The 18336-nt window shown below is 38.6% G+C and overlaps 1 protein-coding gene across 1 annotated transcript in view; it reads left to right on the top strand.

Annotated features, from left to right (window-relative positions):
* Positions 1 to 18336, top strand: part of CDH23 (cadherin related 23) — a 357384-nt gene that overhangs the window by 168124 nt on the left and 170924 nt on the right. Inside the window, exons 11-12 of the mRNA XM_053451249.1 lie at positions 1191 to 1340; positions 7577 to 7735. Coding sequence (XP_053307224.1) covers positions 1191 to 1340; positions 7577 to 7735 — 309 coding nt within the window. The remainder of the gene's footprint in view (positions 1 to 1190; positions 1341 to 7576; positions 7736 to 18336) is intronic.

Genomic DNA, 18336 nt, shown 5'->3' with positions numbered 1-18336 from the left:
TACAGTCTAACTATACTTTCCTTGGTTTGGGGATTACGTTTATATTTTTTACAGCATTTTTAGCAAATATTCCTTAAATTCAGTAGCCCATATTTCTGTATTACCAATTTTGGTGCAAACAGTTCAGTTTGGAGCAATATATATTAACATCAATTTTTGTCCTCCAGACTGAGCACTTTTTCCCAGGATTGCTCTCTACAAATATGGCCTAGTGCATACCCCCCCCCCCAGGCATCTCATTTTTTCATATAGTAGTTCAGGTCTTTAGGCACTGTCCTGCTGTCTTACTGAACTGAAAAGTGGAACAGTGGGGATCGTGGGGCAGTTGGGGAGATCCTTTGATCACCTCTGACCAGCCCAGGAAGCTGTTGTACCATAGACCATTAGACCTCCAACTCAACTCCTACATGGCTTTTTGAGTAAGGTACGTGGGCAGTCCCGAATGCTCATTCCCACCTTCATGCAACTCCAAACAAAGATGCCCTGAAATGTTGGAGGTATGCCATTGTGGTTATATTCCACACTGAGCCACATGATTTTTCTTTGTTTCAGATCGTGGTCACAGCTGGGTTTTGATTGTTCTTTTTATCCAGGAGTGCTAGAATTTTAGTTGTTTAAATGTGTTTATAATAAAATATATGCAGTATATCTATATTGTGTGCGCTGCATCAACTATTTCATTTTTAATTACAAGCAAAATATGCTTATCCTGATACGGAGATGTCTAAGACACAAGGTTTTTACATGGAAATCAATAAACTAATTTCTGTGCTATATACATATATTATACTTATAGTATGTGCAACACAACTGTCAATACATGTTATTGCTTGAGAATGAGATTGCTGTCATCCACAGATATGTCAGTTCTGGAGCTGTAAATTAGGTGTTTGAAAGATATGGCATATGATTTTTATTTTTGTGTGCTGTCAGGGTGCAGAAAGTTTGCATATCTAATGAACAGGTAAACAGTTTAATTGGCAGTGTCGTGTTTTCCTACAAATACTATATATAGAGTATATAGTGGAATCTTGCCAATTGGTTCAACAATGGAAATGTGTCTTTGTAGAGATGTTTTTGGTTCCGCAGCACAACTTTAACCTGTTTGGTTCAGGAATAACTCATTATCTGTATGTATGATAGGGACATATGTTCCATGAATCTTCTGATTTGTCTTTGTTTTTTGGCAGGGTGTAAACAGCGCCTTTGAGGTTTACTTGGTGGGAAACAACTCCAACCATTTTATTATCTCTCCGACCTCTGTCCAAGGAAAAGCAGACATCCGAGTTCGTGTGGCTATTCCACTGGATTTTGAGACCATACCGCGTTATGAATTTTCTGTAAGTATTACTTTCTAGATATAGGTAAAACAGGGATAAATCCAAAATCCACGTGTGAACAAAATAATACTAATAAAAGAATACTCTCCAAGATACCAGCTTCCAGAAAACACTCTTCCTCAGGTGCTCAAAGACACGACACGATAACCATGGAGCGCATATATATGGAGAGAAACAAAAACAACACTAATAGTGTAGCAAGTAAACACAAAAAAATAAAAAAGAGGGGGTGTAAGTTGCACTCACAAACTGGTTGAATAGAAAAGGCTCATCAGGTTCAGTAGGATTTGCAGGGTTTAATATCTTGTAAAATCTATAAGAACAAACAGACCACAAATGGTGCAGTATCTTCACAATTCAGGGAAGAGGGAGATCTGGATACACTTAAAGTTCAGCAAGGCACAACTATATATGAATAGTGTGCAAAAACACAGTGCAAACCCAAGTCCACTGTTGAAGTGAATTAGATTGGATGCGGGATGTCACGAGACGGCCGAAACCCGGAAGAAGACCAATATTTAATCAAGATACGGATACAAAACATATTCATTGATCCTTTTGACTGCATAGACAGAGCTACTTGTTTTTTTCCTCCTGAAGAAGCCAGCGAACCACTGGCGAAACGCGTAGAGACGATAAATCTCCCTCTTCCCTGAAGTATTACTTTCTATGCTGCTCTGAAAAAAAACCATTCTAGTTTTCTATAAAGCTTACTAAAGAAGTTTAGCAATTTAATACATGAGATATAATAGAGATGGAAACTGAATCCTAACAGTTTTGAACTAATATTAAGTAAAAAAAACTATAGCAAGCTTAGATAATTGTGAATATTAATAGGAGTTTCCATGTTCTTCCATGTTCTTCCGAGGTTTTTAGTTTCTTTAGCGCATGATAATGCTCATGGTATACGGCAATTAATAGGTTACTTGGGTCGTGTTTGCTGTCTGAATGAGAGGATGATAAAACTTTTATAGAACATAAACTGTCCTCTCAACCAACAGCACCATTACCTGCAATCTGCTTGGGCTATATTTTTTAGTGACTTATATTCTCTAGTCATAAATCCTCTGACTTAGAATTACTCTGCTGGAATTTTCTCCATCGCCTGCTCTATTTTAGTCCTGTTTTTATGCACACTGATGGCAAAGTAAACCTGTACTACCTGTTTTTTTTTTTCTTCTCTGTGGCGTTATGTGTTCTGTTAGAAGTGGTGCTGAATTATTGGTTTCAGCTTAGACATTGGGGAGTGACAAATGCTATTTGGGCTCAGAAAAGGCCAATTATTAGATAAATTATAAATATGTTTTTGCTTTAAATAGTGATACAGAGTGGGATTGATCTTTCCAATCTGTATTGAAATCATCACGAACATTAAATTCAAAGGAATTCGGATCTGAAAAAGTACTGGTTTTGATGCTTTTTTGTACATATAGGAATGGAATCCTAATACATCACAATGTATTACCTACCAGTCTGGGTTTTTAGGCATCTGGTTAAGGGTATAGTATGTGGAATAAGGAGAGCTAAGTATAAGTCTATATTTCAAACAAGTATAAAAAATAAAGATTTAAAATGTTTCTTCTTGCTAAGGCAGACTTTAGGGCACTTTCTGCTCAATAGTATGTACATTTGTAGAGAGAGAGGATGTTGGCTTCACATCCCATGCTTAAAAAGAAGAAATTCATAATGTAAAAACGTGAAGCATTTGTTAATATAGCACACTATATTATATACTTAAAGGCAGTGTAAGCACTAAACAAATGGGCTCACTATAAACGCATAAATAAATGAATGACATCATCAAAAGTGCTGATTGGTCACTTGGTTGGAAGAATTAAGGAGATCATACAACTTAGGGTTAAAGGGTTAAGAAGTACTTTTATGCAACATTTAAAATATTCAAGTCAAGATGTGTGAGTTACGTTCAGCTTTCACCATACAGATGTTACTTTACTAAGAGGGTGCTTGATAAATGGAACAGCCTCCTAGCTAAAGTAGTAGTAGGAAAATGAAACATTTATGAGTTAGGCATCGGTATCCTGAAGGGATTCCTGAAAGCAGTTGAGACCAAAGACTGATTAAGGTTTGAGTCTTAAAGCTGAAAAATTGGTCAGACTGGAAGGTTCTTACGTTCTATCAGCAAAATTCCAAAGGCAATAGCAGCCACCACGGAGGAGATGGAGACCTCCTCTGCCAGCCAGCAGTAGCCATCCTCGAGGAACAGAGGATGACTCCCCTCCATCAGTCAGAACACAATGGAAGAGAGGGAGATTAATTTCAAACTGTCTCCCTATGCATTCCCTACTGATCAGGCCATGGTGGGATATGTCATATTACATCTCACAGATAAGGCCTTGACTTAGGCCTCTTAACTCTGGCAGAGAGCCACTCCTGTTATCATTCCTACTCCGAAATTTGTGGTAGATCTCTGATCTGTCTTTGTTCTTCCTGGTAAAAGAACCACTGCATCCTCCTCTCTTTTCAACATGTACACATTACTACTGAGGCCTTTCTAGATTCCAGAGCAGTGGGTAATTTCATAGACTCTATCTTTTGCCAACAAGCAGGCATTACTACCAGAGCGGTTCCTCTGACTGTAGAGGCCATTGATGGGAGACCTCTCTGACCTGCCAGAGTGACTCATACTACGTCATAACTTACACTGTCTGTTGGACTATTATATGAGAAACAACTATCATGCGACGTTACCCCTTCACCCACGATGTCCCTTATCCTAGTGTTTCTGTGGTTACAGTCTTACAACCCCACCATAGACTAGAGGTCCGGACAAATAAAGGCTTGGGATAAAGTATGTGCCCAGCATTGCCACGTCCGTCTCACCTCCTTGGCTACAAGTCCTAGGCCTCTAACTCTCTTGCCTGAACCGTACAAACAGTTTGACGATGTTTTGAACAAGAGGGAGGCAGAGAAGCTACCACCTCACAGACCGTATGGTTGTTCCATTGACTTATTACTGGGAACTATTCCTCCCAGAGGCCGTTACCCATTCCAGAGACACGTGCCATGGAGAATTATATTCGAAATGGACCTGACTAAGGTACAAAGGATCAAAGACTACTCAACTGGTAGGGCTGAAATCCCTTCATGCTGTGGCAGGGTGAAAGATGGCTTTTATGTAAGCAGGAGATTGGAAAGAGCAGTTTATCCCGTTGACTAATCGGTTAACTGCTTGTCCCATTAACACAGGTGCCCCAGGTTTAAATCTGCACTGTGAGATAAAATGCAGAGTGGAGGAAACACCCTCTCTCTCTGACAGCCCACTGTATTTTGTCTATATCTTGGAAGGAACAGGAGGTGTACCTGTGCTACAAAGTGGGCTGGTAAGAGAGACGACCTTTGAGAATCTGTTAAAAGTCTATTTCTGTTTTATTTCATACTGGGAACCAGCTTAGCTGGCCAGTTCTTTGTTAGTCAGGGAAGACACCTAAATAAGAGTGTTTTTTGTGTGCGTTTCTTTAATTTGGTGCAATAAAAGCTTGGAAACATATTGGGTCTCCTACTGTCCCCACAGCACTAGAAGTGTCCTAGCAGGTACCTTACTACAATGCTTTCTGGGGTTCGCCAATTACTATCAAAAATTCATTCGGGATTACTGTAAAATTGCTCTACCTCTCATGGCCCTAACCAAGGAGGGTTCCAACACTCAGTCCTGAGGTGATTCAAGCTTTCACATGTCTAAAGGAGAAATTAGTTACAACTCTGGTACTCAGACACCCTGATCAACTGCAACCCTTTATCTTGGATGTCGGCGCATCCAAGATTGGAGTAGGAGCAGTACTATCACAAAGAGACCCAGGTTCCCACGCTAATCCTAATCCTTGACCATAAGAATTTGAAATACATGAAATCCACTAAATGCCTCAATCCTTCCCAGGTCAAATGGGCCCTCTTTCTTTCCTGATTTGCTTTCATTCTGACCTATTCACCAGGAACTAAGAACATCAAGGCAGATGCCCTCTCACGCATGTACACTTTACCTGAGTAAAAAAAGAACTGTGTCTTGAAATCTATCATCCCTTCCGCCAATGAAGTAGCAGCTCTGCAACTATGTTGTCTGCGGCTCCCTCTTCCTTATCTCCAGGCAAACTATATGTACTAAGAGATCTGAGGACAGAGATTTTAAGCCTGTCCCATGACTCCCAAGCCTGTCCCAAGACTGGAGGACATCCAGGGGTGGCACGCACAAAGGATCTTGTCTCTCGAACATTCTGGTGACCAGATTGGAGTCAGGATCCCGCTGAGTACATTAAAGCCTGTATGGTTTGTGCCACCAATAAATCTTCTAGAAGACCACCTGCCTGTCTGCTACAACCTCTTCCTCGACCCCTCTGCTCCATAGACTTATCTAGCTATAGATTTCATTGTTGATCTGCCCAATTCCAAGGGTCATACTGTGATCCTTATGATAGTAGACCATTTCTCCAAAATGGCACACATAGTACCTTTGATAAAGCTCTCCAAGGCTGCAGTTCTGTCCAAGGACTTCATCTGGGAGGTAGTGTGTCTACAAGGGTTGCCCACAGAGATTGTTTCTGAGGAACGTTTCTGGCAAGAGTTTACTAGAGCTCTTGGAATAAACGTTGCTTTCTCCTCAGCTTATCATCCTCAGACCAATGGAGCAGCTGAGAGAGCAATGAGCACCTCAAACGGTTCCTGTGATTATTTGTCAACGATCATCAGGACGACTGGGTGGATCTCCTACCTTTTGCTGAGTTTGCCCACAATACAGGAGTCCACTGGGAAAACTCAATTTAATGTCTATATGGCCTGTGCCCGCAGACGTTTCCCAGCTTCTTACCCACATCCTCGATTCCATGCTCTTACTACTCTTAATACACGTCTCACGACTCTCCGCTGTACCTGGTTATCTGTCAAAGCTGAATTAGAACAGGATGCTCTGTTCTGTGACCCACTTCCACAACTGTTTCGGTTCAAGGAGGTGGAGCAAGTTGCCCAGGCCATCCTTGACTCCTGGAGACAGCAAGGGAGTTTACAGAACCTTGTCCACTAAAGGGGGCACGGACCAGAGGAACACTCCTGGGTCCCGGTAGCATGTCTCAATGAACCGTGCTTGATACACAAGTTCTACTTATGGAGGCCGACACACCCTGGCGGTGGTCGCCCTTTTGAGGGGGGTACTGTCATCTACCCGCATTAGCAACAGGCACCATGGAGAAGAGGGAGACCCCCCCTCCGTTAGCAGCTACAGCAGCCACCATGTAGGAGAGGGAAACCCCCTCCATCAGCCAGCAGCTGCCATGGAGGAGAGAGAGATCCCCTCATTAGCCAGCAGCCACCCTAGCCACCATGGTCAAGAGGAAGACCTCCATCTTCCTCCACCCACCGTCTGGTGACGAGTCATGGGAATCCTGGTTCCTGTACTTATAGACTACAAACATGCACACACGATGGCTGCCGTAATCCCTGAACAGGAAGTGATGTCAGACTTTTTAAATATTTTGGCGCCCAAACCCCTATTTGGTGTTTATTCACTCCCTATGCTTTATAAACCCTCAGAAGACCCTCTGATGGCTGTGCACATGCTTCATAGTGCCTGTTCCTCACGTGTTCTGATTAGTCTCCAGTGTTTGACCTCGGCTTGACCTCATTTATTCTGACCTCCGGATTCCGGTCCTTGGCTCGTTCTTTGTTACTTTGTTAATCCCAGATTTCCAAACCTTGGTGTGCGTAACATATGTGTTTTTTTAAAATCTATTATTATATTATATTATAAAGACCTTAAGAAAAGAAAACATGGTGCACTGTAAGAGGAGAAGTTTCTTTTGAATTTCCTAAATTTGGAATTGTAACTTAAACAGTCTAACTTATTTCTGTGATCATTGAATCTTAAAGAGCGTGTCAAGGCCTGTTGGTTTTAACTTTTTAAGTCCAGTATTTAAAATAAATCAGGTGGTGTTATTTATGTGCTAGAGAAATGTATTTCAAATGTATTTCTTTAAACCAGTATGGTTATTTTGTCAATCTAGAAAGACCAGCATAATGTCTATGTGACATTTGATATTCCAAAAACATTTAACATATGATTTAATCTTTTCACTATGTGTGTTTTTTATGTGGATGTAACTTGCCTGCAAATCGAGGTTTCTTTGTGCTGCCACCTATATAACCTTTGACAAATAAAAGAAAATGTTTATTGTTTGAGATTTGTAATATTTAAAAATCCATGCAAAACATGAGTTCCCTTACACTTACAGCTGTTTGCAAATGAGAGCGTCTTGGACCATGTGGGTTATTCTAGGATGAAGATTAACCTTATCAACGAGAATGATAACCGCCCCATTTTCAGCCAATCACTCTACAACATCAGTTTGTTTGAAAACGCTACTGTTGGGACCACTGTTCTAAGAATTTTAGTAAGTATTGCTTCCATCTCTTTGCTTACAAGTCATCAGTCTTAATAATTTGTCTAAGTCATGAATCCATGTAGGGTTTTTTGGCTTTCCTCATCTGCCTGTGAGATATCCACTTGGTAGTTTGTGCATGTCTCACAGACAAGTCCTTTTATCTTGCGTGTTTTAGTTCCTTGAGGGCTGACAGCAAGAATGCATGTGATGTGGTTTTATACAAATTATATATCAAAATGTAAAAATTGTGTGACTAGAAGTCATGTTGTGTTTGATTAGTAACCCCCTTAACAAATGACAGTATGTAGTTAATTGACTTCTAAAAGGCATCCCTTGGTTCAACTATCCTTAAGGGAATTATATGCAGCAAGAGCTGGTAATATGCACCCTTAATACCAGCTCTTGCACATTGGTTGTCATGGCAGAAAATTTGAATGGGGAACATAAAAAAAAGGGAGCATAAAAAAGTGCAGGTGGAAAGGGAGAACATATGAAGAAATGGGAAAAGGGGAAAGAGAGGAAAACTCATGTGAGCAGCCAAAGTAGCCTTGAGAAACAAGCATAAAATATTTAATGAAATGTGATTTTATGATTAACTAATTTAAGTATGTGTTACAGGGCTGCAGAATATGATGACGCTATGTAATTCAATAAATTATAATAAACCTGAACTGTTTCCCCTCTATGTGCGTGTAAGATTACACATACATGTCAGATATAGATACATTTTTTAGTTATGATCCTTTCATTGGTATAATTATTTTGAGAATTAATAAAATGTGATTAAAGTAGCCATGTGCATTAAAGCTCTCTAATAACTTTTTCTGTGCAGAGTATAGTACAGAAACAAAAAAAGATTCTTTTAGCTCTGGTCTGAAGTAGTATTCTCATAGACTTTATGAATTACTTTTTTACCCACATGATATAAATGTCACGTGTCTGCCATACTGTGCGCAAGGAGAGTTTTCACAGGTTCCTAAAGAGGTAAGTATGTGTTAGTTAATAGACTCTTTCGGGAGTTTGCTTTGTTATAACCTCATCATAATGCTTCTTAGCCTCTGTTTTTGAGAGTATTTGATCTTACTATGTTAATGATATAGCTTAGTTATAAGACTTGTGCATTCGGATTAATGCAAATTGCTTATTTACAGAATTTTTGAAACCTTGGCAATTCGTACAAATCCCCCAAAACAAGGCCGGACTCCCCATGAATCCAATTAAAACAAAGCAAAAAGCTCAGAATTTTTGTCCGACATTCATGTGTCCACATTGACTTACACTTTCTCTCTTACACTCTCTAAATGCTTTCCCAGCTTCTTCCGCATCTTCTTCTTCTTTATGTTCTATCTTCTCCCTTCTGTTCTCTATTCTATCTTCAATCTTCTTTCTTTGTTCACATCTCCGTGGACATAACCCAGTAACTTCCGCCAAAATTGAGGCACTGCGTTGACGTTCTCTCCAATCGGAGAAGAGGACATCACCGAAAGCACCAACTGAGAGCAATATAGCAGCGCTTGCAAGGACGTCCTCTCCCCCGATTGGAGGATCATGGAGGATGTCACCGCATCGCCCCCTTTCTTATGTTATTTTAGATTTTAGATCTTACACTTTATCTAGAGAGACATGAAAGGTATTGTTTGATATTTACAATACAGCATCTCTTTGTTATTTATTATAACAATAGTTATTAATATCCTTAATTGTATATTTTATTATTACATGCATGGCAAACTTCACTTTTTTGGCCAATAAGCTCTTCCACTTTAGTTCCATGTTGGGGAGGGGGGCGGGCACCAGGGAGTATTTTGCCTGGCATTTAATCTAGGACTGGCTCTGCATTGTCCACTCTGATGTTTGAAAACCCTTATGGATTTGATCTGTTCAGTCTGGTTCACTAAACCTACAGATTTATCCGTTTATGAAAATCTATTTTGCCTTCAGTTACAAGGGAACAATGAGCCTTGAAATTACGAAGTATCCAATCCAATACATGTTTTATGGTAGAGACCACAGATGGTATGCTTTGGATCCCATTTTGTGAAGAGACATATATGTTTAGTAATTTGAGAAAACATCACATTATTAATTTTGTTACTTTAAATACCTGTGTGTTTTTTAGAAGCACTTGGTTCTTGATGAATTTATTAAAAGACAGAACATAGTACAAATCAGCGCATTATAAGCAGGACATATTCTGGATTAGTAAAGTACAGTAGCATACCAATGGTGCAAAGAGACTATTTTACCCTCATTTTTGCTGTTATAAAACATTGACTAGAATGTGCCGTTCTTCTAAATGTGCTTTAATAAGTTTGGAAAAGTAAGAGGACATGTGGGTGTAAATCAGTGTTATCACATCTTACCCACTTTCCCATTCTTTCACTGTGCAATTTACACATTTCCATCTAAGGCACATCTGTACTTGTCCAAGCGTATGAAGCTTCATCAAAATGATTGTCAGATTTTTGTGTTCACACTGAAAGATGGAGTTAATTATGCAGACCTATGTCACCTGTGAAAGCATGACACAGTGAAGACCCTACAGATGTCTAAAGTGATGAGCAATATCTGAAGTGAAGTTATCTCTGTTGCCCTAGATCTTTTGTATATTAGAAGTTGGAACGGGAGAATTAACAGTGTTGACAGGTACATTTTCAAAATGGATTCCACTTTAGTGCCATCAAATGCCTTAGCCAGTCCTGGATTGGGAATAAAATATTCAGGCCACTTGTATAAATACCCCACCACCATCACACATTCATCACCTCGCATGCTTTTCTATTCAATATGTTGATCACATTTTAAGCACTCGTATCCTTTACTGACTAGACACATAAAGAGTAGATTGAGGCCATATGGGCTTGTGATCTATTCTACATATACATTCAGCATCAGCTGTTGCATTACCCTTCACTTGTTAAATATAGTAAAAGTTCCATAGATACTGGCAATCATACATTTGATTTTTCACTCCAGTGTTAAAGTTGTTAAATAATCACACACCATCTCCTTCTAAAACACTGTCTACACCACTACACAGTGGTTCTTTTTTAACACTCAACTAAACCTACAATGATTTCAGTATGATGAATATTTCCTCTATAATTTAGTTTGCTAATATCTGTTAAATAATCAAATAAATAATATATGGGAAGAACTAACTACTGAATCAATATACTTTGGTTTACTAAAATCAGAAAGGTGCTTCATGCACAAGGATGGCTTTGTACATAGACCCTTTAATATAATTGCTAAAGGTTTTCTTGGGCATTATAGAACCAGCTATCCATAAAGGATCACATAAAACATACATAAGGAGCATACACATGAACAAATTGCTGGATAAGGGAATGACACAACAATTGTATCCTTGCGAAAGTATGATTACAAACAGATGGTCTGACGTTACAGAGAGCCTTGAGCATTCTGTGTTTGACAGATATTAATATTTCAAACATATGTTTAGCAAGTCGGGCCTTGGAGCGCTAAACAATGAGGGTTTTATGGCCTTTTCATTTGCCCTTTGGGTTCCAGCAATATCTGTCTTACAAAGTCAAAATGTCAGAGAAGGGCTAGTCTGAGTAAACAAGGATGGTAATATATACAATTTGAGTTAAGTTAGAAACTCTCAGGACCTTGGAGATCTCTTCTCTAGATGGATGGCACGTTATAGAGTAAGAAGTCTAAAGAAGGTAAATTCTAGCCATCATATGCACCTTTTGTGTGGTCCCTTTAAATGCCATCCATTTTGCATAATCAGAGTACTTTATTATGCCTTCTTCTATATTTGGGGTGTCAGGGACATTAGACTGTCATTTTAAGCATATGTGACTCAATAAAGTAGGCCATGTTCACTTAGGAATTGATTTTCTCTGGCTAATACGGCAATATCCAGTTTTTTGTTATGACTGTTAAGATGACAGGAATTACTGCGACCGGGCATTACTATTTCCTGCTTATTTCACTCATCCCTACTACCAGCAGCAACCCTTTGTGTAGAAGATATTAAGAATTACAATGTGCAATACTGTCAGCAAGTATATGGCATTTTTTCTTGTTTTTATGCCCTAATGATTTAAAATGATTTAGGTTATTTGTAACCTCTACTTTTATACATCTGGGTTCCCTCTACTAAAGAACATGTGACACAATACTTGGGGCATGAATGACATTACAACGTACCCCTTCCATAGAGCACCCCATCTCTTTTGTGTGTGTCCATTGCCCAGCGGAATTTCTTAGGGGGCATTTAAAAACAATTTCTAGTTTTCCTTGACAGCTGGTTTACCCCTAGTATATATCACATTAATGTTGGAATGAATCACTCCTGATTTTCCTGTATTCCGTATTCCAAGATGTAGCAATTCCAGAGATGGCATTGGCATTTTCATTAGGAAGTTATTTCACTGCCCGTAAATGTTAGTAGTCAGAGCATCCAGGATCAAGTGGTGCCATTTGCGGAACCCTTTGGGCCACAGTAAGGAACTATTCTGTGTACATGTGATGTGAGGCTGGCTGGCTGCACCTGATCACAGCCTGGCACTTGTAGAGGGGAAGCCAGGGGAAAACAATTAGTCTTACATCTCTCAAGCAGCTCATCTGCTCTGGTGAGCCGATTTGAAAATTAAGATAGCTTAAGTAATTAAATTTCCCTAAAAAGAAGCTGAAAAAAAATCAGGAATATTGGCACGCTGTGATTAAAAGTGCAATATTTGTTACTCTTTTTAAATTAAATGATTTTACTTTATTTTTTGATAGGCAATAACAGGGCTGGTCTGATGCCCAAATATGCCAAATAAGATGATAAACATGTGTAATACTTATAATATTTTGCAGGATATTGGTACATAATTGGAATGTAAACATTAAAATAATTTGTTTTTCCTATAGATGGGAAGATCTAGCAAACAGGTCTTGCAGAACTAAAACTTTTTTGATCCTCAGTCAACCTTTTCCTCGCCAAATGCTAACCAAGCTTCATGGGAGATGGAGTGGTGCCTTTTGGCTTTCATTGGCTGGAAAGAATAGGGAGACACAACTGTAAATGATATTGCGTCGGCTGTTTGAGAATGTTCTGTACAATAAATATTTGATACTAAGAAGTCCTGTTGCAGTTTGCGTTTAGGGTGTGTGAAAAGCACATCTACAAATCACTTTTCATTACAGTAGCTGGATTGTAAAGTCCAGGCAATGATATATATTGTTGCAGTGTAGGGTCTGACAACACTTTTTCTGTTGCTTTCTACTTTTTTTTTGCTGCATTGCTGCAAATTGCATCCATATATATATATATATATATATTAGGGTTGATTGTACTATATCTGTTGTCTGGGATTGTTCCCTTGAAATTTTAGATCACTTTTATTCAGAAACTGAATTTGATAAGAGTTTTGCATTTTTTAATACAAATTATAATACATGATACATTGAGACATTACAAAAGCAGTGATCAGACACATTACAGTGAATACACCAGATTATATATATATATATATATATATATATATATATATATATATATATAAAGATATTTTGTTGCAAGCCATTTGTCATTTTTATTCTGAAAGGGAGACTGCTTGGTAAAACGTACAAGAATCATGTCTCCTTGACGTTCATACCTATGTATGCCAAATGCCAAGGTATTTGTGGCAGCTGCATTGGGGAATACGCTGCTTAACAGTCCATTGATGTGGTCAATTTGCTAATTAAACTCCCATAACTGGATTTATTAGGTCGCCTTTTATGTGGTTTGCGCAGTCACTGTCTCTCTGCTGCTGTCCCTTCAACCTTTAGTTTCCCTTTCTTTTGCCTCATCGACTTCTTAACGGGACCTGAATATATCGATCTCCTTTCTCTCTCTTTCTTTCTATTTTTAATGTATTTTTCTTTTTCCTTCCCCAACCATCTGCAAACACTAGTCAGGCCAAAGAACTGTGAAAAAATAAGATTTTCCCTTTGGCAGGGCAGAGACTAGAATATATCAATCAATAGTCATTTAAAATGCAAACTGGTCTGTCACTCTCTTGATGCTCAATTCTGAGTGCTGACCAAAAGGTGTCGGAAGCGGAGAGTACAGCAAGGAGTTAATCATCTCTGCAGTATTTACATTAAATGCTTTCAACAGGGGTTAAGGTGCAAAAATTGAGCTTGTTAAAGGGAAACGATCAGCCCAATTTTACTTGTGGTTAATTGAAAGCTGACACATTCAGCCCTGTCTGCATCACAACATGTGCTGGCTTTTATTATTTACGCTGAATTTAATGTCTGAAGCGCCGATAGCAGCAGAATGACTTTCCAGCGTTACCTTTCTTTGTGTGTTCGCAGCTTGCTTTCCGAAATGCATTGAATCTAAATCCATCAGTCGCTATCATTCCTTCAACTAGAAGTATGGATGTTGCCGGATCACTCTTTGTTCTGAACTCTCTGACAGTTCGGAGTCACATACTAATAAGTTTATTAGACCTGGGGATTTTTAAGATTGTTCATTTCTTAAAGCGTAACCCAAGTCTCGCTTTGCTCATTAAAAACAGCAATAAAGTGAAAGTGCACTAATATATACCCACCAGCATACAGGAAAATACTTAGTTTAATAATACAGTTTATGATCCAGGAAGATAAAACACAAAAAAACCAACAACAATATTTAGTAGTATATCCACAATACACTCGCTCTAGATGCGCATGCTTCAAACACCTTAGGTAAAACAGGGTCCCTTGTCACGTGGATGTAGCTTCTCCAAACAGCCAATGATATACTCATGGAACAAGCAAGAAGGAAAGTAGGCAGTGCATCAATAAAATGTTAATATTTAATAACAAACTAGTCAAATTATCTAACATTAAACTAAGGAAGAATAAACCTCTAAAGGCCTCAGTATGATTCAGTGGGGTCCTGCTTCAGTAGAAGAGCTGGCAAGGCTGTCCGCTAGACTGGAAAACCAAATGTCCCAAAAACACTGCCTCCAAACTCCTCACGCAATGCTTTTCACCAACTACTGACAGTAGTGTAGGGCTTCCTCACGGTATGTCACTGGCTTGGGATCATCCAGACGATAATATACATAACCCCATGAGATTGCCCATGACAGTATTATTCAGCTAAGTAGTTTCCAACCTGATTATACTATATGCTGTAAACATTAGCACACTTTCACTTTATTGCTGTTTTTGTTGATTTGTATTGGCTAGTAGTGAGGCACTAGCGGGTTGTTTGTGCTGTTTTTGTGATGGTTTGGCTCTGTTGTGTTCACCTGTTTTTTTACTTTGGTCATTGTTGGTGAATTTGTTCATGCCTTGAGTGAAGGTCTATTTTGCAGAAAGTAATTTTTCTCTGCTTTTTCAAAATTGTGAAAGGAATGAACTTGTGAGAAGAAGTTGTTTAATCTCTGCAATGTAACAAAGGTTTATGGGGGGATCCTGATTTTATAAAACAAAAGCTACCAGGGCATCCCATTCTGGGCTTTTACTCAGCGTTGGTTATGAACTCCTGCTGTGTTGTAAGGAAGGCGATGACGTCTTTCAGCTGAAATCGTTGCCATGTTCTCTGTAAATGGAACTAGGTTGTGATCTTGCTGAAAACCAGTACTGACAAAACAAAACAAGCGAATGTTTACTGTATCAGTGGATATAACTTGAATAGTAGGCTACCTTCACATATATGAAGTATGCTAGCCGGTGGTGTATTGGACTCGCTAACACTCCTTTAAGAATTGTATATAGTAATCTCTCTGATCTATTTATATAATAGTATTTATAATGTTCATTAGTGTTTGCAATACTGTTGCTACATGTTGATGTAGTAAAATTAAGTAACTCACATATTAAAAAGTAACTCTAAAGCTACCTTTATCTCAGATTCTAAATGATCCCTTATCCAGATATTTTCACTTGCAAGATATTTTAGCTTACAGTGATGTCAATCATCATAGTACCAATTTGTGCATGTAATTTGTTACTGTTCCGTAACAAGGGTTTTAATATTCCTACTGATTTCCATAATGTACATTTACCCCACGTATAAAATGCATGCCATCAAAAGCAGCCTTGCAAGAGAATGCGATTCCAGAAATGCAGACGAGTATACAATATGTAGGCAAGTTGTAAAATCTTGTTTACTTTGGATATAGTGTCTTATATTCAGTATTGCGGGGCCACGGATACATAGTGTCTCCAGTACATTACTTTTCTGTTGTGCTTGATTGCGCTGTAACTCCATGTTTGATTTAATGGGTGTGACTGCATCACAGTCCCTCCATGACTTTAGGCGTGAAATCACAGTGTGTAATGTCAGATTATATATAACAGACTCAAAAGAACATGCTGTGGGTCTTTAAAGGTCAATGGTTTAATAGAATAGAACACTTAGCCCCCCAGCTATGTGCAGATTTAATATTGGGTTGGGGAGGCGTATGGTGGCAGAGAAAAAAAAAACTAGAAAGTTCAGGCAATACTTTTCACAATGGTTTAGTTTTACTGATCTCAGCTGGATTTCAAGCCTGACTTTCACAGCACAGTAGCAGACAGTGGTACTCTGTTAACTGTAGATAAACCATTTGCATAAACTTAATCCATTGCCTGAATATCTTACAACATGACAAGAAAAATGAACTGCTTGACCTGCGTATCCTTTAGCAACGAGCCGTAAAATAAAATTTAAGTAATAATGTTGTACTCTGTATATAACATAATCATTTATATGTATCACCGCTGTGTTTTTACTGGAGTCTCGTCTATACAACTACTCCTTCACTTTTTGTGTATGTATGTGTACATGTATGGAAAGTCTACCAGACCACCAGAAACGCATCTCCTGCCTCCACAGTCACGCCAAATGCAAATTAGAAACTGATTTTAGTGTAATTAAAAAGTGTGTCATGGAATTATTTTATCTCATAAAATGATAAATCACTTAGCTTAAACTAACATTTTCATTTTTTAAAAAAAAATGACCCTTTCAATGCCAAAGCAGGTTCCCACTTGTTGCAAAGCATTTTGTGGACCTTTACAGCATTCATACCTTACCGTTCAAATGTTTGGGGTCACTTAGCTGTTTTCATGGAAAACAAGGAAATTTGTAGCTGTGCTAACATAATTGCAAACAGGGAAAAGAAAAAATGTCAGTGCGCTAAGCTAGTCACAGGCTCAAATAATACAAATGTATAATATGAGGCCTACCAAACAGGTGTAAGCATGCTGCAAGAACAGTGTATTGGCTGTACAATGTATACAAAAAAACAAAAAACTGTCTGCGCTTCTTACCCTAATAGGGAGGAGGTTTAATTGCACCTCCCCCAACACATTAATAAGGTTTTGGTAGCAGTATAAACTGCTTTGTGTGCCCACTATGTAGGAGGTGAGAGTAGGTTCTCACCCTATTGAGAGTGTGCCTTGACGTGGCGGGTGAGCTTAATTATGCTTTGGCCAATTCATATAACCAAAACCTCTCATTTATATTATGTTTATATATTTGTTGCCAACTTTATTAGGGTAAGAAGCGCAGTCAGTTTTTGTTTTTTGCTAACATAATTGCAAAAAGGGGTTTCTAATGATCAATTGCATTTTTTCAGTTTAAGCACGGATTAGCTAACACAACGTGCCATTGTTGCAGTTTATAGACAGGCAAGTGACATTTGCCGTGAAGAATGTTAGTGATGACGTGGGAACACCCATTGCAGATTGGCGCAGAGACTGCCATACGATTTGTGTGATCGACGATGCCTCAAGCTAAATTTGTAATTCCTAGAAAAAGTCTTTGTGGTTCTTAGAACAAACCGTATTAATCCCGGTGTGTTGTGATTTTCATGAATATGTTGCGTGAGCACTATTGTTATTCTTGCTCAGATATTAATCTAAGAACTTTTCACTGCGGTACTAAACACCTTTTTGACTGACTTTGCCCTTTAAAGTGATGTTGTCAAGGCAAACCACTTTTTGTAGGGGGTAATAGTGTCGCTATATGGTTGTTATTTCTTACGTTTTCTTCCCGAATTCCGATTTTAGCATCTTAATTGATTTTCATGTTCAATACCCTCCCAAGGGTCCGGAGTCTCCAGCTGTGCATAAGGAGAACAAAATCTTTTTCCAATTTCTTTAGCGTTTAAAAGAAAATTGAATTCGTTATCACCAGAGGAAGGAGGAGAAACAAGAGACAGTCCTGTAAGATTGTAAATAGCAAAGTAATCAGACGAGATTCCAAATTGCCTGGAAAGTTTAATGTAAATGGCCTCTGTGTTTGCTTATTATGTTTAAATATTATCATCAATTCATCTCTTTTCAACACCGATGAAAAAGGACCTTGGGGGTATAACCTAGAACCTAGAATAAAGTGACTTCCAAAGACATTGGATGAGTTGATTTTTTTCCTTTTATCATGCCATCACACTGTGGTTTGATATAAGTGAAAATGGTCTTCTACTGACCACAACTGATCATTCAACCATGGAGTGAAAAACATAAAGTCCAGCATAGCTGAAGAGTTCCCAAGTATGGGCATTATAATGTATAAAGTGTTTTATTTATTTTATGTCTCATTCTACAGTTAGGGACCTAGATGCCTAGGGAAACTTTGATGTTAGGAAACATTTACACCCCAAATACAAGTTTAAATGGTC

Source organism: Spea bombifrons, chromosome 11, assembly GCF_027358695.1.
Source record: "Spea bombifrons isolate aSpeBom1 chromosome 11, aSpeBom1.2.pri, whole genome shotgun sequence".
NCBI classification, from domain to species: Eukaryota; Metazoa; Chordata; class Amphibia; order Anura; family Pelobatidae; genus Spea; species Spea bombifrons.
The sequence above is the reverse complement of the archived record's forward strand: the minus strand, read 5'-3'. Positions and strand labels throughout refer to the sequence as shown.